The sequence below is a fragment of the Oncorhynchus mykiss genome, chromosome 14, assembly GCF_057628025.1.
Source record: "Oncorhynchus mykiss isolate SJ-2025 chromosome 14, ASM5762802v1, whole genome shotgun sequence".
NCBI classification, from domain to species: domain Eukaryota; kingdom Metazoa; phylum Chordata; class Actinopteri; order Salmoniformes; family Salmonidae; genus Oncorhynchus; species Oncorhynchus mykiss.
This window is the reverse complement of record NC_143035.1, coordinates 4868508-4891265: the sequence shown is the minus strand read 5'-3', so window position 1 is coordinate 4891265 and position 22758 is coordinate 4868508. Positions and strand designations below refer to the sequence as shown.

At 39.9% G+C, this 22758-nt stretch overlaps 1 protein-coding gene and 2 long non-coding RNA genes across 5 annotated transcripts in view; 2 read left to right on the top strand and 1 right to left on the bottom strand.

Annotated features, from left to right (window-relative positions):
* The first annotated feature begins 1715 nt into the window (after window positions 1-1715).
* LOC100136712 (alpha-1B adrenoceptor) overlaps window positions 1716-22758 on the top strand; it is a 34692-nt gene continuing 13649 nt past the window's right edge. Inside the window, 1 exon segment of the mRNA NM_001124675.1 lies at window positions 1716-2658. Within this exon segment, the coding sequence (NP_001118147.1) occupies window positions 1716-2658 (943 nt within the window).
* Window positions 2717-5754, top strand: LOC149978251 (uncharacterized). The gene is made up of 2 exons (XR_016486243.1): window positions 2717-5069; window positions 5337-5754. It is a non-coding gene; the product is annotated as an uncharacterized LOC149978251 (long non-coding RNA).
* Window positions 9172-22758, bottom strand: part of LOC149978250 (uncharacterized) — a 73203-nt gene continuing 59616 nt past the window's right edge. For 2 of the 3 annotated variants that reach the window (XR_016486240.1, XR_016486242.1), the window contains 4 exons: window positions 20667-20728; window positions 20334-20420; window positions 13345-13406; window positions 9172-11586 (listed from right to left, as the gene is read on the bottom strand). This is a non-coding gene — a long non-coding RNA (uncharacterized LOC149978250). The remainder of the gene's footprint in view (window positions 11587-13344; window positions 13407-20333; window positions 20421-20666; window positions 20729-22758) is intronic. The other variant, XR_016486241.1, reaches the window with a different exon arrangement.

Genomic DNA, 22758 nt, shown 5'->3' with positions numbered 1-22758 from the left:
TATCCTACATTCCGTTCACATTTCCACAAACCTCAAAGTGTTTCCTTTCAAATGGTACCAAGAATATGCATATCCTTGCATTATGCCACCCTAGAGCCTAATGCATCACCAGTTTGAAAAATAAATGTAGCTTCTGTTACTGATGAGCAAGGATACCAATCAGTCTTGATGGGATTAATTTTTACATCTATGCATTGCATACATGTATTCTATGGTTTCAAACACAGGCCAAATTCCGCCATTGATCCTCTTCAACTCTTGACAATGTTTCCACTCCATTTAACTAAATGACAGATCAAGAGGCACATGCAGTGCTCTATTAAACCCTTATTAAAAAGTTAATCTTTGGAGGAAATATGTGACATTTTCCTCCCATGTTCTCACCTGAGGTACTTTCCACTTGGCAACGCTCAGTGTTCTAAAGCAGACAAACCTTCACTTTTTTTAACGCCCAAAATATTAAATCTAGCGTGATGCCAAGTGGAAAGTCTACTAACCAGTAAAATCCAGTTTAGGATATGTAGTGATAGGCTTTTAGATGATTTATTTCTGAACATTGTTCATATTACCTGAATATTGTGGAGTTTCTTGGCAGATAGAGATAGAGGGAATAATCCCTACTGAAAACATAGATGGATCCCAAGACAAATTTGAACTAAACCATTTTTAGATCAGAAAGCTATTCCCCGCAAAATGGTCTGTCGACAACACATAAGACGCATGGACATGATAATGTCCTGAGTGATTTGTTCGAAAAAACTATTTGACAAAAATAGGGATTTGTTGCATAACAGTATCTGCTCTCATTAACGCCCATTCTGGACATTAAGGCATAATTGTTTGTTTTTAGGTTGACCCTTGAATGAAAGCTTACTCGTGTTTTATATCCTCTACTCATATTGGGCCAAATTTGTGAATGAATTTAAGCCTGCCCACCCAAAAGGAAATTAAAAAGTATGTGTTAATACTGAGAGGGAACCGCCAGAGCAGAGCTTGAACCAGCAACCCTGTAATTATGGTGCAAATGCACTGCCACCTGCCATGAAACTTCAGACCTCTTGGCAGAGGCAGTAAGTACACAGTCACATAAGGAGGTTGCTGTCTATATAGCATCTCTCTATATATTTTTACCAGGTCATTTGGACATTATCCGAAGTAGTGGAGGTCAACCCTGAAAAGTTTAATGCATAAACCTTGCCACAAAACCAACAAAGAAATCCATGCGTTTTCTGCGGTGCCAGAGCCATTTTCCTAGTGCGTTATTCTTGAGCTATATATTTTTGTTTGCCAGTATATCTGCCAATTCATACAGTCAAACTGTGTTTAGGAGAGAGCCTCTGTAGCCTATACGGCATTGCGCGCAGATCAGTGAGGTTTGACAGGAGCAAAAAGAGGGACGATTGCCCGCCCCCTCCGTACTTTTCAAGCAGACAGTTAAGGGGAAAAACAGAGAAACAAAGAGAAAGCGAGACTGTACTGCAAGTGGACGGATGTGACAAAACCATTATCATACAATTTCATCCAATTGGTTTCATAATTGAAAACGCACCGGTTTGCAAATGGAATTTTAATCCTTGATAACTTCTCCACTAATCATGTAGCCTAACAACACTTGGCCGAATTTAGTAAATGTATTTTGGCATGGTGTTGCTCGTTTTCGTGTGCCACAGCTCCATGTGATTAGAAACCTGCTATGGAGGACCTCTTTAGTCAAAATGAATCTGACCACTGACGATGCGACTCATTTATGGGGAAATTATTCCTTATTGGAACAATACAACGCGACAGTGGGGACACCGTGGTTGTCAGAGTCGCCTGGTGAGGTGGACCTTACCCGTGCCATCCCGCTCGGCTTCGTCCTGGGGGCTTTCATCGTGTTCGCCATTGTGGGCAACATCCTCGTCATTCTGGCGGTGATGACCAATAGGCACCTGCGGACCCCGACCAACTACTTCATTATAAACCTGGCCATCGCTGACCTGCTGCTGGGCACCACAGTGCTGCCAGTGTCTGCCACCCTGGAGATTCTTAACTACTGGGTGTTCGGCCGGATCTTCTGTGACATCTGGGCGGCAGTGGATGTTTTGTGCTGCACGGCGTCCATCATGAGCCTGTGCGTAATTTCTATCGACCGTTACATCGGGGTGAGCCATCCGCTGCAGTACCCGAGCATAGTGACCGAGAAGCGGGCACTGCTGGCCATGCTTGGGGTGTGGGTGCTCTCGGTGGTCATCTCCATTGGACCCCTCCTCGGGTGGAAGCAGCCGCCGTCGCCGGACAACACTGTGTGCCTCATCACCGAGGAACCGTTTTACGCACTATTTTCCTCCCTCGGTTCCTTCTATATACCACTGGTGGTTATCTTGTCCATGTATTTTAGGGTTTATGTAGTCGCCAAACGGACCACCAAGAACTTGGAGGCCGGGGTGATGAGGGAGAGGATGAACACGAGTGAGCTCACGCTCAGGATCCACAAGGGATCTCAGGTGCAGGATGACAGCAGCAGCACTGGGAAGGGCCGTGCAAATCAGGCAAGGAGCTCCCTGACGGTGAAACTTCTGAAATTCTCCCGGGAGAAGAAAGCAGCTAAAACGTTGGGAGTCGTGGTTGGCATGTTTACGCTTTGTTGGCTGCCGTTCTTCCTTGCGTTACCCATTGGTAGGTATATATATATATATTTTTAAACATATTTTATTGACACCTTTCTAAACGAATATCCAAGACACAGCAGGCCAGCAGTTTTAATTAAATACTATAATAAACCTAATAATATGCTAATATAGCCAACAATAAAAACAACGCTCAATATGTGATAAGACACATTATAAAATATTATGGTAAATTAATATACATGTTGGTGCCATATTCAATTTAACAAGCCATAATAGGCACAAACCATAATCTACCCACACCCAAAACAGAATAGTGGTGCAGGGGGTGCTGGAGGCGAAATGCAAAACTGGAGAAAGTCTCAGTGCACTTTCAGTCAGATGCAAATCTATTTTATTTACCAACTGTTGAAAAGTGTCTGAGAAGCTTTTTCATTAATATCTGGAAGTAAATCTAAGTGGTCCTTCAGTTCCATAAATTCCATCTCCAGACAGTGGCATATATATGATAATATTCACCCATTGAATTACTGCCCTGATTTATCAGCATGATGGTGGAGGCCTGTAGGGGCTTGTTGGGGCTGGTGGAGTCTGGTAGGGTCTATGGGGGCCTGTAGGGGCCAAAACCAGACTTCACTGACTGATAGCAGTAAAGAGCCCACTACCACCGTCACGGCTGTAGAGAAAACATCTCAGAGGAAATTAAACAAAATATGTTGTGGAGAGGGGACTCGTGCTACTGGGCACGTTGTGGTGAGGGACAGAGCAGTGCAGACCGACGAGGGAGGCTAAGAAAACATGCCTCTTTATTTACTGTTGTTGTTTTCAGAGTAGAGCTCGCTGTCAATCCCGTTCTCTTGGGCCTCTCTCTAAGAGGTCTGGTCCAGTATGGTACTGTATTAGTTACTGGTACTGTATTGTACCTCTTATAACCCACCATAAACCAAAAAGCACTTAAATTCCGTATACATGCATTGGCTTGGGACAGTTGTGAAGGCATGCACTAAACCAAATCATGCAGATATTCCTTAGAAAGTATGTAGAGCACCTGAATTGTGAATGAGTTTGTACTTATCCATAGTGGGTTTTTTTTTAAATCAAATTGAATGATATTTGGTGGAAACCAGTTCAAAGTAGAGTGACCCAAAGATGAAAAATGACTGTAGCTGGTACTGTACATTGAGAAAGTTTGATCATAAAGTTACTGATCCCCTCCCCCCATGTCAAAGACTTGGATTTAGGAGGCAGGCATTGTCAAGGATTTACTTCCGGCTTTATGCAACATCACATAAAGCCGGAAATTTAATACGGCAATGGTAGCATCTTATCTGAACTAATTTAAATATGTACCACCTTAAAACCGTCATCTCATGTGCCCCTACCCCTTGCTTTGGCTTTGTTTACAAACCTTAAGCTAGCTACTAGTAGCTAGCTCAAGCAGAAGGTACGACCAAAGATACTGCTAACCTTTCATCTGTGGTATGACTGTTAGCTACAGTAGCAAGCTACTTACCAGCATGCCGGCAAAAGCACACTGTGTCGTAACTAGTGTAAAATGAGTGTAAAATGAACCTTACATAGTGTAACATTAACCTTAAACTATTTCCCAAAGAGTGAAGACATCCAACAGCAGTGGTTGCTTTTCATTTCTTAGCTAGCTTACGAGATGACTGAAAATTACGGTCATGGCACGCGTGTGCAGTGCACATTTCGGTGTGAAGTTGCTTTATCAATTTGGGGAGAACATTCGATGGGTCTTGCCAGGAAGCTAATCCTGAAGACGGATGCATCATTGACAGTGGATCTGGCAAGCACAGACCATAATGTAAGTATCAGAGTTTGATGAGTGTGACACAGTAGCCAACATTTTGGGTGGGATCACGTTAGATAATGCAACTGTGGCTGTGACTGCTTTGACTTGTGAACTGTATATTTTCTGTAACAAACCTGATAGTCACCATATGGTTTTTGTTCCTTCATCCCTAATACTCCAACATTGAGTCTTAGAGCTGCCAGCACACAGCTGACACAAAATAATGTTGTCCACAAAAGGGGTTGTGTGTGTGTGTGTGTGTGTGTGTGTGTGTGTGTGTGTGTGTGTGTGTGTGTGTGTGTGTGTGTGTGTGTGTGTGTGTGTGTACTATTTGTAATTTACCCCTGAAAATCATATTTTGCCATTCCATTGTGTTTACATTTTTTTTTTTAAATTACAGTTGATGTAGCTTGTGTCATTGGGACTAATCATGATGATGAGGGGGAATATTATTTCACTTTCCATCTCCTTTTGTCTTTCCAATTTCATCAAGCTGTAATGATAGACATTTTGGAAAAATCAACATCTCTCTGTCTGCACAGCTTCCCAGGCAACTGCAGCAGGAATGATGTGATACAAAATCATCTTTCCCAAGGCAAAGAAGGGGGGAAATGCTGTGAAGCCTGTGAAGAAAGACCCAATATACTGTAAGTCATAGTTATTCATTTCAATTCTGCATCAATTGAGCATTTCGGGAACAAAAAAAGTCAAATTAGAAACATTGAAAAGTTTCACAAAAAAGTACAGAACCAAATATTGCATATTTAAAATTGAATACATCAAAAACTCCAGGAAACACATTGTAGAATGACTAGATCACTACATCACTGAATTGAAGCATCATCTCAGAACAGTAAGTAAAAGGAATTAAATTCACTTCCCACTTAACATTTCCCCTTTCAAAAATATTACAGGCTATGTTGACAGGCTCCTGCTGGATCTCCTCTTCAACGACATCACCCTTGATAAAAACACAACAAAACACTCTCGCTCGTGATACAGCCCGGGATCGAACCAGGGTCTGTAATGACGCCTCTAGCACTGCAATGCAGTGCCTTAGACCACTGCGCCACTCAGGATTTACTTTGTTTAGTTTTTTTATTCAAGCATTCAGACGGGAGATGAGTGTTACAAATTGTATAAATAAATGGGTCCTGGGACACTGTATTGCGTGCGGCTGGGTGACTATATTAGGCTTATGGCTGAAGTTTTGTATTTTTATGTCAAATTATTTCTCACCTTTATTTCTCATGATTGTTCATGTTGCTCAATATTTTGGCCATGCTGGCCTATCGTAAAATATTGAAATAAATGTCTGATCAATATACTCAATTACGAACATATTGTCATTTCTAATGCTAATTGTCCGGTACACTTATTGTATGCTGTTTTCGTGTACATTCCCTTATATCTAAGCTTCTAAGGTGATTCAGGCTTTACAACATCTTGTGAAGAAGTGTATCAGTTAACTCTATTCTGTAATTAGTTACAAAATAATCAAAATCTTTGTCTGATATCCAACAGTCCAGAGCATTTTGCAGATAAAATGCGTCGTTAAGGCATGCTATTTAGGCTCAGAATGACATGTGGCCCGTTGTTTACCTTCTTACCTGGCAATGACCACAAGGGCATTTCAAAGAGCTCAGTTAAGGTGAGCTCATAAATATAAGCTCCCCGCTAACTCAGCCTGTTCTTTCAGGCTTCCTGATAGTTAGAGATGAGAGAAAAGGTCAAATGTATTTTAATAGCATAAAAATATTATGGGTGATGTTTTGGTCATTCAATGGCTATTTTTACTTGGGAAATAGAATGACTGTGTGGGACCTTTAAGTTGTTTACAGCAGCCATGTGGGAACGTGCTTGGTGACAGGCCAAGTTCTTAGGCCTCCCCTCGCCACTACACACACACGCGTGCACCACATACAAACACACACACAGGAACATACTGTACGCAGGCAGGCGCAACCTCACACACACATTCTCTTTCTCTATACGTCCAGGATATTACTATGAATTTGCATAGTATGTATTCCTATCTGGGATGAGGTCGCTGGTCACCGAGCAAGGTCGGGCAGCAGGTGATTCCCCCAATCGCTCCATGGAACGTTAAATTAGACAGCAGAAGAATGGAACTCTAGGAACATTCTGGGGTTGTATTCTGTTGATCGTCAGGGCTCCTTGGAGAGGGAGGAGGGGGATGTGAGAATTTGGATGACCCTGGACTGTTTATTTAAGACCAATCAAAAGAAAACCAAGGGTTCATTTTTGCAAACTCTTGAAAAACGTTTTGTCTCAAAATCTTCATCAGCCAATTAAAATCATCTACGTAGTTGCAAGTGATATAACGCTACAAGTAAGCTTTTCCCATGAGATAACCTGACACACTTAGCCCTATGCTAACAAGACCAGCTGGCCATGATTATTTCCTATGACAAATTCCACATCAGTCAATCTTAGACTATATATCCACGATCCAATGTCATTAAAAAAAAGTCAACTTAGCCACCATATGTTAAACCTCCAAATTCAAAGTATAATTTTTGTTGTTGTAACAAGTCAAATGTCCCAATGTTGCATGATGCATCCTTGACTACGCTACTACTAACATTAGACAATATTCAAAAGGCGCGTTGTTGCACATATGACAAAAAAAGTGTAATACACTGTTTATTAAGGGACAATACAATACAGCGCATCATGCTACTTAACAGTACAACCTTATCCCACCTTACCGCTTACTTTAATCTGAACTGCAAGAGGTGTGAATCCAAGCATAACTGTGGCCCGTTTCAGGAAGCTAGGTGTATGTCGCATGTCACTACTTCACAGGAGAGGCATTTGAAAATACTAATACAATTGTTCAATTACAAGTCTAGTTGGTTTGACCACGGAAAAAGCAAGGAACCTTCCCGCCATGATTGGCTGAGATAATGGCTGGGCTGGACATGCTGAGAGATGAGTTCGGATTGGTCTGTCATGTGGCATGCATCTGTCTATAACTTGAGCTGCTCAGTATGTGTAGATAATCCTTACAACCATGGCTTTTTTAAAAGATAACTTTAGCCATGGAGGACTGCAAAAGTTTTGCTACTGCTCTCAACAACATTGCTGCCCTGAATCTAGCAGGTGCTATCGACAAAGACCAGTGGGAAAAAGTTGTGATGGACTACTTTCTGCACACAGTCAGTGTGAAAACAAACAAGCTGTACAAACAAAACAGAAATGGCGCAGGACGTCTTAGTTAAACGGGTTCCAGTCTGCTGTGAAGTGTTCATCCAGCTATATGGGTAAGAGTCTAGCTATATTTCCAGATATTATAAGTTTATAATTTTGTCAGAAATGAATGTATGGTGGTTAGCTATAACAATCTGTTTGTGATGCTAGCTAGTGCTGTATGGGTTGGGATTGTGGTTAATTGTTTAGCTAGCTAGCTACATGTCTAATGAAAAGACTCCACTTCACCAGATGATTACATTACCCATCAAGTTAGCCAGGTGTGTCTGGGGGTGATTACGGCCGTCTATTGTATTTCATGAACATGTGTACATGTCTAGACAATAGTGACCCATCCACTTAGCTAGATGTGTCTGGGGGGGTGGTTATAGCATTTCTTTCACATGACTCATCAATTTAGACGTGTGTCTGGGTAAGCGTCATCTAATCAAATATTTTTGTCTGGATACTTTCTATTTTTGATATTGCTACTATGCAAGTAACCATTCGTCTGTACCGTTTACACCTTCTGTATCCTGTGCATGTGACAAATACATTTGGATTTGATTTGATGTAGTGTGTGTTTACCAGAGAAGGCAATGTGAAGAACAACATGACCTGCACCACATTCAGATTAGGGTATAGGCGAAGGACTAGATAGTGTATTTTTACCTGGAGTTTTTCTTTTGTAGGCTACTACTTTCACCACTTTTAGTCTTGAACTCTTGTTTACTACACTACCTTATTCACTCTGTTTAGCACATGGCCTCACGTGAATCCTTAAAGAGATGGGTGGGGCTAAGGCTTAAGAGGGTGTGAACATTGCTGGATAGGTGTAGACAAAGAAGAGCTCTCCACTAGGTGTACCAAAACATTCAAAGGCAATTTTCTCAAAAGTGGCGTTACAAGTTTATCAACTTTCAAAGCAGAATTACTTTCCCATTATTCCTCGACTGCAGTGTATGATGTGTAATTTTGTAGCTTTAAATCTATACTTTTATCCAATGTAAAAAAACAAATGTTGCAACATAAGACCGAATAGAGGTGGTCACATGCATCCATATTGTTGACATACCCACACAATTTTTTTTAAATATCCAGTATATTATGACAATCTCATAGGCTTTTCCTCACCCATGCTTCCTCTATTCTTCCTATCCCATAGTTTGAAAATGGAGGGTTAAGGATGGGTTGTCGTTCAAAAAAGAAAATAAGCTCCTGATCCTAATAAGCTCCTGCTTCTTTTCTGAGCCCTGCTTAAATGTCTTGCTCATTGGCTCAATGTCTAAGCCCCAGTAATAGGAGCCTGATAGGAGCAGACAGACAGACACGCACGCACACACCACACTCACACACACATCCTCTCCCTCCCAGCCCTGCTCCCACAGCCTTCTTCAGCCTCAGTCAACCCACTGTGGGGGATTTCCTGTGAGCCGCTTATTTCACCTAACCGTCCCCCCAACGCATACAATATCTGTCCAATGTTATGTCTGAGTACATTCAGGCGGATAACATATAACAAAGCAAACACTATCATGTAGGAACTATTTTCCTTTATTTGCAATCAGTGAAAGCCTTACCATGTTGATTTAAATTAGTTGATACACTCTACGTTAGCATTCCAGAACACGTCAATACACTCTAGCAGCTGTTATACGCTGACTGCACTGACTGCTTTCTAATTTTACAGAATAAAATATTGACTTTTCACTACGTTCAGACCACATAATAGGGCAACAATATATGATTATACAGATATACTAATCACAATATTTCACATTGTTCGTCTGCATAATTGAAATCTAACATTAATTTTGCATAAGACAAAGTCTACTTGATCAATAGTTACGTTGCGCTCTTATTAAAGGGATACTTCAGGATTTTGGCAATGAGGCCCTTTATATACTTCCTCAGCATTTTTATGACACTGTGTGCAGTTTGAAGGAAGTTGCTAACTAGTGCTAGCGAAATTGCTAACTAGCGTTAATGCTATTACTTCCAGTCATTGCGCTAAAGCTAGTTAGCATTGGCTTGCGAAACTACATCTAACTTCCTTCATACTGGACACAGAGACAAAAAAATGGTATACATTACTTCCCCTGACTCTGAGGAAATAGTTAAATGGCCTCAATTTAAAAATCCCGAAGTATCTCTTTAACCAAGTGGGAATTTACAACATACAACTTGGACAAATCTACTTGAACTTCTCTCCAACTGGTAATTACTAGTGGGAACGTCGTACAAAGATTGTGGGTAAATGAAGATGGTTCACTCAGGCTGTTTACCATTGAAAAAAAATGTCAGTTCCAGTCTACTTAACGGGGTGGGCCTCCCATAGACACCAATGCAATAGCAGCTGGGTCTGGTCTACTTAGTTCATTGACTTTCATTGAACCAGAAAAAAACAGCGAGTGGAGTGTCTGGCTTCCTCTTCCGTTTCTGACTCATCTATCATCCTGAGCTCCCACTTAACCCACATGATGGGTAGCCTAGTGGTTAAAGCATTTGACTAGTATCCGGAAGGTTGCAAGTTCAAATCCCCGAGCTGACAAGATACAAATCTGTCATTCTGCCCCTGAACAAGCAGTTAACCCACTGTTCCTAGGCTGTAATTGAAAATAATAATTTGTTCTTAACTGACTTGCCTAGTTAAACAAAGGTAAAATTAAAACAATTGTTGATCTCTGATGTCACCTACCAAGGAAATGACCTTGATAACAGAATTTTTGGCAGTTAAATGCAACAACAAATCTCTTAAACTGAGTTTAAATTGGTTTTACTAGAAAAACATTTGCCTAAAGCATGGCTGTAGCTAGGTACTGTCTACCTACCTAGGTAAATTTGTACGGTCTGGTCACTGTGAAAACATTTAGGTTTGTGCCTTATTTATATTAGGCTAAATATTGTTCTAAATGTAATCTCTGTGCCTGTGCACATGTATGCATATTCAATTAGCCTACACTAATGTTGACGTTATGCTGGCACAGTTCAACTGTAGTTCAAACTGTACAATAGAGTATAATTTAGTATATGTTTGGTCTTAGAGCCAATACCATGTGGAGCCTGAGGTTCTTCCTGCAGTGGATTCTAGTTGGAAGGAAACATAATTCCTTTGCCTGCATGCGTCATTGAAGCAGAACTGTATCCTGTGAACTGTATCCCTCTCGATGAATTGGACCTTATGCTGGAACAAGCAGCAGGCCTAGATGACTCAAGAGGAGCTGCATGGCAGTTTGATCATGACAACACCCCTCCCATAATTTGCTGATCAACAGATGTCTATACTTTACATCTCAGACACACACAATGTATTCCCTGAACTTTAATACACGGATCACACTATTTTCTTACTCTATGTTTCTTTGTGAATGGCAATTTCATCATGACCACTTCTCTCATCGTCTGCTGATCACTAGTTCTCTGCACTTTACTACTCCTGAGACACACTGAACTGTACTATATTGTTCATACTGTATTTGTTTTGTATGTTAGTTTTACCACATAACATTCTTGTTGAATATGTAGTTCTGGTTTTGAATCAAAATTAAATAGTTTACACTCCCCTATGTTAGAATGACAAATAAACATTATTTGAATATATCTGAATTTCTAACATCTGTTTGATGCTACAGAGCCCTGTACAGCATACATGCATATCTTCTGTGGGTACATAAAGGGAGACAAATGTAGAGGTTTGATAGAAAATATCCCTATATATTTTAAGGTGGTTCTGCATTGGTCTTATGTTCAGCCACACTGTCCTTCGGTAGACTGGCAATGGTGTTTGGTATGGTGGGCAGGGTAAGCTGAGACTCTTTGTGCTTGTGGCGAATGGTCTTGTCCTGTATGTGGTGTACCGGCCAGCTGGATAAGACTCTGAAGGAAGTGGTGATTGCAGGGCTCGTAGACCTTCTTAACCACCAACTTCCTTAACCTCTTGCAGAAGATTTGCTGATGGAAAGACATGGTTCTGGTGTTACAATTTTACACTCAGTTGGGGAAAGGGCATAGTGAAACACTCTTTTGTTGGTGAAGGCATCAACCAGTCAACAAAGTTAATTGGGGGAATGCAGAAGGTGTGGAATGTCTTAGGAGGACAATTCTTACACAGTATGTATTGGTGTGTTTGGGAAATTGAGGAGTAATGGCACATCAATCACTATCATACAATACAATACATTTCCTGTCTTTAAGCACAAACCTGCACAACCAAAACTCCCTTCATCATCTCAAAGACCTGTCTGTAAACCTCACCCAGCTCATTGACTTTCAAAGATCATTCTTGTCAATAGTATCCCTTGGCGGGGGATTTCTGTACACGTCTTTGTATTACACTACTGTTCAAAAGTTTGGGGTCACTTAGAAATGTCCTTGTTTATGAAAGAAAAGCACATTTTGTCCATTAAAATAACATCAAATTGATCAGAAATACAGTGTAGACATTGTCAATGTTGTAAATGACCAATAAATAGTACCTGTAAACATCAGTCTCAATGTCAACCGTGAAGAGGCGTCTCCGGGATGCTGGGCTTCTAGGCAGAGTTCCTCTGTCCAGTGTCTGTGTTATTTTGCCCATCTTAATCTTTAATTTTTATTGGCCAGTCTGAGATATGGCTTCTTCTTTGCAACTCTGCCTAGAAGGCCAGCATCCCAGAGTCGCCTCTTCACTGTTGACATTGAGACTGGTGTTTTGCAGGTACTATTTAAAGAAGCTGTGACTTGTGAGGCGTCTGTTTCTCAAACTAGACACTAATGTACTTGTCCTCTTGCTCAGTTGTGCACCGGGGCCTCCCAGTCCTCTTTCTATTCTGGTTAGAGCCACTTTGAGCTGTTCTGTGAAAGGAGTTGTACACAGCGTTGTACGAGATCTTCAGTACATTGGCAATTTTTCGTATGGAATAGTCTTAATTTCTCAGAACAAGAATAGACTGACGAGTTTCAGAAGAAAGTGCTTTGCTTCTGGCCATCTTGAGCCTGTAATCCAACTCACAAATGCTGATGCTCCAGATACTCAAATAGTCTAAAGAAGGCCAGTTTTATTGCTTCTTTAAACAGCACACCAGTTTTCAGCTATGCTAACATCATTGCAAAAAAGGTTTTCTAATGATCAAATAGCCTTTTAAAAGAATAACCTTGGATTAACCAACACAACATGCCATTGGAACACAGGAGTGATGGTTGCGGACAATGGGCCTCTGTACGCCTATGTAGATATTCCATTAAATAAATCAGCTGTTTCCAGCTACAATAGTCATTTACAACATGAACAATGTTGACACTGTATTTCTGATCAATTTGATGTTATTTTAATGGACAATAAATGTGATTTTCTTTCAAAAACAAGGACATTTCTAAGTGATTTGGTAGTGTATGTTTTGAGACTGCAGAGAGAAGAATTAGGTGGTTGTGTCAGAACTGTTGTAGTCTTGATGTTATACCTTTCAGTGTCCCTTGCTGGTTTCTGACCCACAACTACAAGGTGTGTCCGCTCGCTCATGCTTGTGTATTTTTATGTGGAGAAAATGTAAAAAGAGAAAAAGGGGTAGACTAAATTGATTACATGGTCTGGAAAGCACATTGTGGTCCACAGGCTACCTCTAACCACTTGTAACCTCATAACACAGACACAAACCCGTACAAACGCTAGCCAATTTATGTTAATACTATGCTTACTGTAAATAGAGCTTGCAAATATTTTTGCCAATTTACCTTCACCTTGTGCAGAGCTAGGGGCTGGAAGCACATGCTGGTGGAATCAGATTCTGTACCACCTACAACAAAACACACAATTTAACCAATTGATCTTTATTTGACTGGCCATCTTAGCACACCTAACATGGAAATGTCAATGTTGTCACCATGCTTTTAGCTAGCTAGCATCACTAAATTGTCAGTAAGATTGCTAGCCAGCTGATAACTAACCAACCATAGATTATTTATATACATTCATTATTGCTACCAACACACAGACTGAGTTAGCTGTATCAGCAAATATATGTTTCAGTAATGGTGTGATTTTCAGACAAGAGTCGAATAGATGGCTACCACATTGAGCTACTCTTATTTGCTAATGTTAGCTAGCTTACGTTAGCTAACATTTGTCAAAGATAGAACAAACAAATATGTTTGCTATGCTGAAGGTAGCTACCAGACTATAAGTGACCATGACATAGGCAAAATTGATTGACAGTCTGTATCCCAAAGATTTTCAGAGTTCCACTCAGGACTGTAAGCTAGCTAACTTAGTCCAGCTAGGCTAGCAAGCTAGCTAACGTTAGGTTATCTCTAATAGCAAATCTTCAGTTTTATTGTGAAGAAAAAAATGTATGGTATCTCTTCTCAGCTGGCATCAAAATAGATTCTCCATCAGTTCAGCCTGAAAATCCCTCTAGTAATCTTTGTTCACATCGGGGTAAATCTCTGGTATGTAGAACGGTGAAAGATAACTCATTTTTTCACTTGTTTGAAATTAACACAGCCAGGCAAAGAACAGCACACAGGCATGATGAGAAGCATTAAAAGAAATGTAAAAAAATAAAAAATCCCTAGAGAAGTTCTGAGATTACTGTGTGTTGTTCAGCCGAAGTAAACAATGCCATCTAAATCCAAGTTTGTGGGCACGCCTCATCTACCTAGCAGGGCAGTATCTGCATTTACTATCAATGCTGAACTTTGTGGTTTATTATGAGCATACAAATACACAGGCAGTCTGTTCTCGCTCTGCGCTCGTTCTAGCTTGTAGTGTGGATAATTGTTATGTTTATGACAAAAAGGTAACATTGTTAATATTGTCATGACCACATGCAGTGGCAGGGGGAAATGTCTTGTCTCATCATGGTACTGTCTTTGATGACCCTAAAAAGTTTCAAGTTGATAGGCCATTGTGAAGTGGATTTACAACTCGGCCATTATAACTGGAGCATCTCTTAACTAATCCCTTAAATGTTCTAAAACGGTAAATTAAGAGCTGTACTATGGGCCTACATACCAAATGTTGCGTTATCTGTAGTTATGTTTCATGATAATAGGTTTTTCAAAGGTTTTCCAAAAGAAAAATCTATCCTGGCAGACCATATGGTTCATTGATGCATATGTGTTCAGCATAAAGTAAGAAAGACACCTACTTACAAAGTCTAGGTCAAATGGGGCGGCAGATATGAGGGTTTAAGTGAGACTGCTATAACAGCGCCACCTATAGGCCAATCTCTGTCATCTCTGTCAAGTTACTCATGGCCTCTAGTTTCTGTGTGCCAAATTAGAAGAAAAGTGACCAATCTATGCTTCAATTATTTGGCTTCGCTGTGAACCCCTAATAAATTCAACAGTCGGACAATGGATGAAGACACTCCAAGTATTTAATTTTTAAAAAATCATTCAGATATTGACTGAATTGTAGCACATATGATTGTACTGGCAAGGACAAATAGTGAATTGAGTTCAGGCATTTGTGGAAATTCAGGTATTCAATTTATTGTACATTTTTACTTTTTTTCTTATATGAAAATGTTCTTAATATATCAGGTATTTTTTGTATACATTAATGAAATAAAGAAAATAAGAAAATAATATGTGCTGGTGTCACGTTCTGACCTTAGTGGGGTGGGCAGTCTGTCTGTTTTTCTATGTTTGTTTTGAGTTTGGCCTAGTATGGTTCTCAATCAGAGGCAGCTGTCAATTGTTGTCCCCGATTGAGAATCATACTTAGGTAGCCTGGGTTTTACTTTTGGTTTGTGGGTGTTTGTTTCTGTGTGAGTGTTTGGGCCACATCGTTTATTGTTTTGTTCCAGTGTTCAGTTTGTTTATTAAAAAGACATGAACACTTACCACGCTGCACCTTGGTCCTCCTCTATATCTCCAGATGACATCCGTTACAGCTGGGTGTATTTGCATACATTAAAACATTAATCTAATAAGGGTAGAACAGGGCTACAACTCTGCGCTCTCTCTAGGCCTATCTGCGCTCAACTGCGGTGTCTAGACTGCATCATTAATTATTCATTACTGTTGTCATGTTCACTTGCATAATTCAACAAGTGTGTCAAGCGAAGTATAACCATGTGATTTCATATCAAAATCCTTGTCTCTAGATTACACCTATCTGTACATATCGTTTGTGAGATTAGACATATCACCGCAATCCAAGTGTTCATTTTCAGGAAGTTGCGTTCACTTCAGCGAATCTAATTTGTACATTCATCAACTATATTAAATCAGACTTTTTTTCAATTGTACACAAAAAAAATCAACACCCGTCAAAGGAAAGTTATTTCATCTCTTTCTTGTGATGAAACTGTCGAGACGGTGCGTTAAATCCCTGACACAGCATTGGTGTTTTTATAGATGCAATGGAAAGCCAATGTATTCCACTGTTTGCCAGGCCATTACAAACGTTTCAGCGGTCGTTACGTTAACAGGAAAAAACGAATGGCACAAGCAGGGGTTGGAATATAAATTATTTTCCAATCGTTTCTTTCTGAACGGAACCATTTTTTTTTATTTCCATTCCACTGTTCCAAACAGCTTAATAATTCTCTGAACCGTTTCGAACCCCCCAAAAACGAATGGTTTATATCGTTCCTTTCCGTTCATTTTTAAACCTCTGAAATTAAAGTTGTTGTTAACACATAGCTTGACATTAAATTACTTCACCAGTATCCGTGTGGATAGAGAAGCTTGCTTTGGAGTGGGTGAGCGATTTCATCTGTATAGGAAAGTCATTAAGAGCACATTGTATTTTACCGTAACAGCATGGTTTAATCATTATGAAAGAAACAAACTGTGCTGCCAGTCAAAACAAATCAAATTGTATTGGTCGCATTCACATGTTTAGCAGATGTTATTGTGGGTGTAGCGAAATTATTGTGTTCCTAGCTCCAACAGTGCAGTAATATCTAACAAAGCGCAGCAATAAACACAAATCTAAAAGTAAAATAAGGTAATTCTAGGACAGGCAATGTCGGAGTCCGGAGTATAAATATATTTATATATATATACGAACAAAAATATAAACGCAACATGCAGCAATTTCATTGATTTTACTGAGTTACAGTTCATGTGAAGAAATCAGTCAATTGAAATAAATTCATTAGGACTTAATCTATGGATTACACATGACTGGGAATACAGATATGCATCTGTTGGTCACAGATACCTTTAAAAAATGGGCCTCGGGATATTGTCACGTTATGTTTGCGCATTCAAATTGCGATCGATAAAATGCATTTGTGTATGTATGCCTGTAGTTTTTGCATGCCTTTACCATAACCCCACCGGCACCATGGGGCAACATTAACATCAGCACACCGCTTGTCCACTCGACGCCAAACACGTGGTCTGCGGTTGTGAGGCAGGTTGAACATACTGCCAAATTCTCAAAAAAGTCATTGGAGGTTATGTTAGAGAAGTAAACATTAAAATATCTGGCAAAAGCTCTGGTGGATTGCACGCTCCCTCAAAACTCTGTCCAATTGCATGCTCCCTCAAAAACTTGAGACATCTGTGACATTGTGTTGTGTGACAAAACTGCACATTATAGAGTGGCTTTTTATTGTCCACAACACAAGGTGCACCTATGTGATGATTATGCTGTTTAATCAGATGCTTGATATTCCACACCTCTCAGGTGGATGGATTATCTTGACAAAGGACATGTAAAGTAATTTGTGCACATCGTTTGAGAGAAATAAGCTTCTTGTGCATATGGAGAATTTCTGAATATCTTGTTTCAGCTCATGAAACATGGGACCAACACTTTACATGTTGCGTTTATATTTTTTGTTCAGTACACATACATATATATATATATATATATATATATATATATATATATATATATATATATATATATATGACGGGCTGTATAAACATTATGTGGATAGAATATATAGTCACAGTGTAGTGCGTGAGATGCAACTGAAATTTTGCGGGTGAGGAGAGAGGATGGAGGAAGCTTGCCTTGAAGCCCTGGGCATCTTGATATGACATGAATTATCAGAATTATGCCCACAGAATTAAACCTACGGAGGAGCGGCTTCTATTGAGGAACTTTGAAAGTCTTTGAACTTGAGAGTTGGTTTAACTTTGGACCAGAGCAAACGTCAAGTATTTTCCTGTATTTGGCTCCATTCATTGTTCCTTCTATCCTGCCACCACCATCCTTCATGGTAGGGATGGTGTTAGATGGGTGATGAGTCAGGCCAAAGAGTTAAGTTTTTGTCTCAGCAGACCACAGATTATTTTGCCTTATGCTCTCCGTCTTTTACATGCCTTTTTACAAACACCAGTTGTGTTGTCAAGTGCCTTTTTCTCAAGAGTGGCTTTCGTCTGACCACTCTCCCATAAAGCCCATATTGGTGAAGTGCTGTAGAGACTGTTGTCCTCCGGCAGGTTCTTTCACCTCAGCCAATTAACTCTTTAGCTCTGTACAATATTTTCACACTATCTTTTAAAAAATCTGCAAGCTCTGTTAAGTTGGTTGTTGATCATTGCTCGACAGTCATTTTCAAGTCTTGCCATAGATTCAAGCCAATTTAAGTCAGAACTGTAACTAGGCACTCAGGAACATTCAATGCTGTCTTGGTAAGCAACTCCAGTGTATATTTGGCCTTGTGTTTTAAGTCATTGTCCTGCTGAAAGGTGAAATTGTCTTCCAGTGTCTGTTTGAAAGCAGACTGAACCAGGTTTTCCTCGTGCTTAGCTCAATTCCATTTATTTTTATACAAAGAAAACTCCCTAGTCCTTGCTGATGACAAGCATACCCATAACATGATGCAGCCACCAACATGCTTGAAAATATGAAGAGTGGTACTCAGTGATGTGTTGTGTTGGATTTGCCCCAAACATAACGCTCTGTGTTCTGGACATAAAGTTAATTGCTTTGCAACATTTTTTGCAGCTTTACTTTAGTGCCTTATTGAAAACCGGATTAATGTTTTGGAATATTTTTTAAATTCTATACAGACTTCCTTTTTTCACTATTTTTCCACCTTTTTTCACTAATTTAGGTTAGTATTGTGGAGTAACTACAATGTTGTTGATGCATCCTCAAATTTTCTCCTATCACAGCCATTAAACTCTGTTTTAAAGTCACCATTGGTCTCATGGTGAAATCCCTGAGCGGTTTCCTTCCTCTCCGGCAACTGAGTTAAGAAGGATGCCTGTCTCTTTGTAGTGACTGGGTGTATTGATACACCATCCAAAGTGTAATTAATATCTTCACCATGCTCAAGGGGATATTCAATGACTACTTTTTATTTTACCCCTCTAACGAAAGTTGCCCTTCTTTGCGAAGCATTGGAAAACCTCCCTGGTCTTTGTGGTTTAATCTTTGTTTGAAATTCACTGCTCGATTGAGTGACCTTACAGATAATTGTATGTATGTGTGGGATACAGTCATTCAAAAATCATGTTAAACACTTTTATTCCATGCAACTTATGTGACTTGTTAAGCAAATGTTTACTACTGAACATACTTAGGCCTGCCATAACAAATACTTATTGACTCAAGACATTTCAGCTTTTCATTTTTTTATTAATTTGTACACATTTCTAAAAACATAATTCCATATTGGCATTGTGGGGTATTGTGTGTAGGCCAGTGATGCAATAATACATTTAAAGAATCAGGCTGTAACACAACAAAATGTGGAAAAAGTCAAGCAGTGTGAATACTTTCTGAAGGCACTGTATATATTACCACTCGTTTATTACTGTAAGTATTTATATATCCCTGCTACCAGTCACTTTTCATCCCTGTTTACATGTACTGTATATCTGCCTATCATGCCAACACTGTCACGATGGCACCCACCCACCCACACAACAAATCCACCCATTACTTATGCTGCTGCCGTACTGTTTATTATTATTAATCCTGCTACCAGTCACTTTCTCCTAATCCCCGCCTACAGGTACACACAGTATCTACCTCAAATACTCCAGCATTCTTTTTAGAACTTATCAATAGCCAAGTGAATTTAATCTTGTTTATAGACTACGTTTTGCATGTCCATGTCTAGACTGCAATTTACAGTAGGCCTAGCCCCTATATTAGTCGGAATGCTGTAGCTTATGTTTAACAATGTATTTCCATATTGAAGCAACGCAATTGTAACATTGTGGACTGTAAAAAAAAATCTAAATATTGGGCAGGTTATTTAACCAACTTGGCTATAATTGACTAACATTCAAATTAGAGTTGATGACAATGCAATACATAAAAGACTAAATACTCAACTTGAAGTAACAACATTTTTAGCCATGGAGCATGTTCTGATTGGTCAGTGAGAAGCCAAGCCATGACACACCCACTACTTGTTTATTCATCAAAACCCAGTCACTGCCAGCTACTGCACCCATCATTTTGGTTGTGAAAATATAAAAAATATAACGCTACCATCAGCACTATGATTTACCTTTGCGTTAGGTTTGTTAAAATCGAGCACAGTATGTAAAAAATGTCACCTCTCAATCGCTCTAATACACAACAATACATGTCTTTAAACACAATCCTGCACAACCTAAACCTCCCTCATCCTCATCTCAAATACCTGTCTGTAAACCTCCCTCAGCTCATTGACCGATCAGTAGCCCTTAGCAGTGGGACTTTTCTAGACATGTCTTTGTATTGTGTTTTGAGAATCTGCAGAGAAGAAGAATGAGATGGTTGTGTCGTTACTGTTGTAGTCTTGATGCCATACCTTTCAGTATCCCTTTCCGGTTTTTGTCCCACAATGTTGTTGTGCTCCATAATGGCAAGTTGTGTCCACTCCCTCATGCGTGTGTACCTAAAATACAACCGCTTTAGGGTATATTTCAGCAGGGCACTGTGGAAGGACTCCAGGTAAACCAAGTTTTACAAAGAGAAAAGGGGGTAGACTAAATTGATGACATGGTCTGGAAGGTACTCTATGGTTCACAGGCTCTCTCTAACCACCTGTAACCACATATCACAAACCCATACACACACTACCCAATTCATGTAAAATTGAGCTCTCTTAGCTGTCAGGTCATACATATTTTTGCCAACTTACCTTCACCTTGTGCAGAGCTAGGGGTTGGAAGCACATTCTGATGGAATAAGATTCTGTATGACCTACAACAAAATACACAACAATATACAATTTAACCAATTGATCTCTATTAGACTGGCTAGCTTAGCACACCTAAGATGGACATTTCAATATTGCCAGCTTGCTGTTAACAAGATTGCTAGCCAACTGAGAACCAACTAACCAATCATAGACGATTTAAACAAATTCCTCATTGCTACCAACACACAAACAGAGAGTGAGTTAGCTTTCTCGGCCATTCTATTTTTAGTAGCAGTGTTTTCAAGGTAAGAGTGGAATAGATGACTACCAGATTGCGCTACTCTTATTTGCTAACATTAGCTAGCTCAACGTTAGAATGAACAAACATTTTTTTTTACTCTGCTGAAGTTAGCATTGGCAAAATTGATTGACAGTGTGCATCCAAAAGACCGCTATATGATTTTGTTGACGTCTTTCAGAGTTCAATACAGGACTGTATCTAGTTGGTCCAGCTAGGCTAGCTAACGTTAGGTTACTTCTAATAGAAAATCTTTCATTTTGTTATGAAAGAAAAAAATAGATGGTTTCGCATCACTTCTCAGCTGGCGTCGAAATGGATTCCTCATCAATTCAGATTAAAAATCCCTTTGATCATCTTTAGTCACTGTAAACATAATTCTTGATAGCAGCAAGCAGGTTAGCTTTTTTAGTCATGAATCTTGTTCTGGACGCCGCTCTGCATAGTGGTCACTAGTTAGCACAGCCACAAAGACAAAACATCAGATTTTTAACATAACCTTAACCACCATAACGCCTAACCTTAAATTAAGACCAAAAAGCTAATTTAAAAAAAAATGAATTTGTACAATATAGCCAATTTTGAATTAATTGCTGCCTTATTTAGGGGGGACTCATTCAGTTCTACGGGCAGCATCATGGGAAATATCAGCTCGGTAGAATGGTGAATGATAACTCCTTTTGCACTTGTTTGTAATTAGCACAGCCAGGCACAGAACATCACACGGGCATGATGACAAACGTTAATGAAAAACAAATGTAAAAAAAAATATATTGCCTAGAGAAATTCTGAGATTTCTGTGTGTTGTTCGTTTGAAGTAAACAATGCCATATAAATCTAAGTTTGTGGGTACACCCCATCTACCTAGTGGGGCGGTATCTAGATTCGCTATGAATGCCAGACTTTGTGGTTCACTATGAGCACGTGAATACACAGAAAGTCAAAACTTCCTGATTCTACCAGTTAAATTAAAATGCACTCTTTCCAACTTGTGGTTTGGGTCATTTTTATGTATGACAAAAATGCAATGTTGTTAATATAGTAATGACTATGTGCAGTGGCAGAGCCAGGGTGAATTTTCCTTTAAAGCTAAAGATCACAAATTCCTGAAACCTGGATTCATCAATTACAAATATTTAATTTTCTATGCATTCCAACACCTAGCTGGACAGCAAGATTAGCATGGATTCTCAAACAATTTTATTATATAGGCTAATGAGTGCAGCTGGTTTGTGCACTCACTCCGGTTAGTGTCAAGCATCGCAGGTGAGAGGGAATCTCATAGGCTAATGAGCTGAGAGTGGACACTAGGAGCTACGCCTTAGGAATGAAAACACTGAGTTGAAAATCACAGACAGGAAGTATGGAATAAGTGGGCTGTGTATTTGTGTGTGTGTGTGTGCGTATGCCTGTGTGTGTGTGCACTCGCATACATGCTTGTCTGTATTGTGTGTGTGTGTGTTGGGTTTACACAGTGGCTGTGTGTATTGGTCCAGGCACTGACCCATGGTCATGGCCCCCAGGGGCCTCTCTCTGTGTGTAGGGCCCAGTCCTGAGGGAGAGGCAGACAGGCACACAGCTGTGTTGGCCCGGGCAAATGCCAGCTTTACGGCCCCTCTGAGGCTCTGTGCAGGAAGCAAAGCTTCCCAGTACACACTGGTCCCCCTCTCAGTCCCAGTACACTGCTCCTTTCATTTGGCACAAAATCTTTAGCTCAGGCCAAGGTGGCACAGGTAGACAGGGCTGGAGAGAAAGAGAGGAAGAGATAGACCAGCCACCAGCAATTCTCTCTGT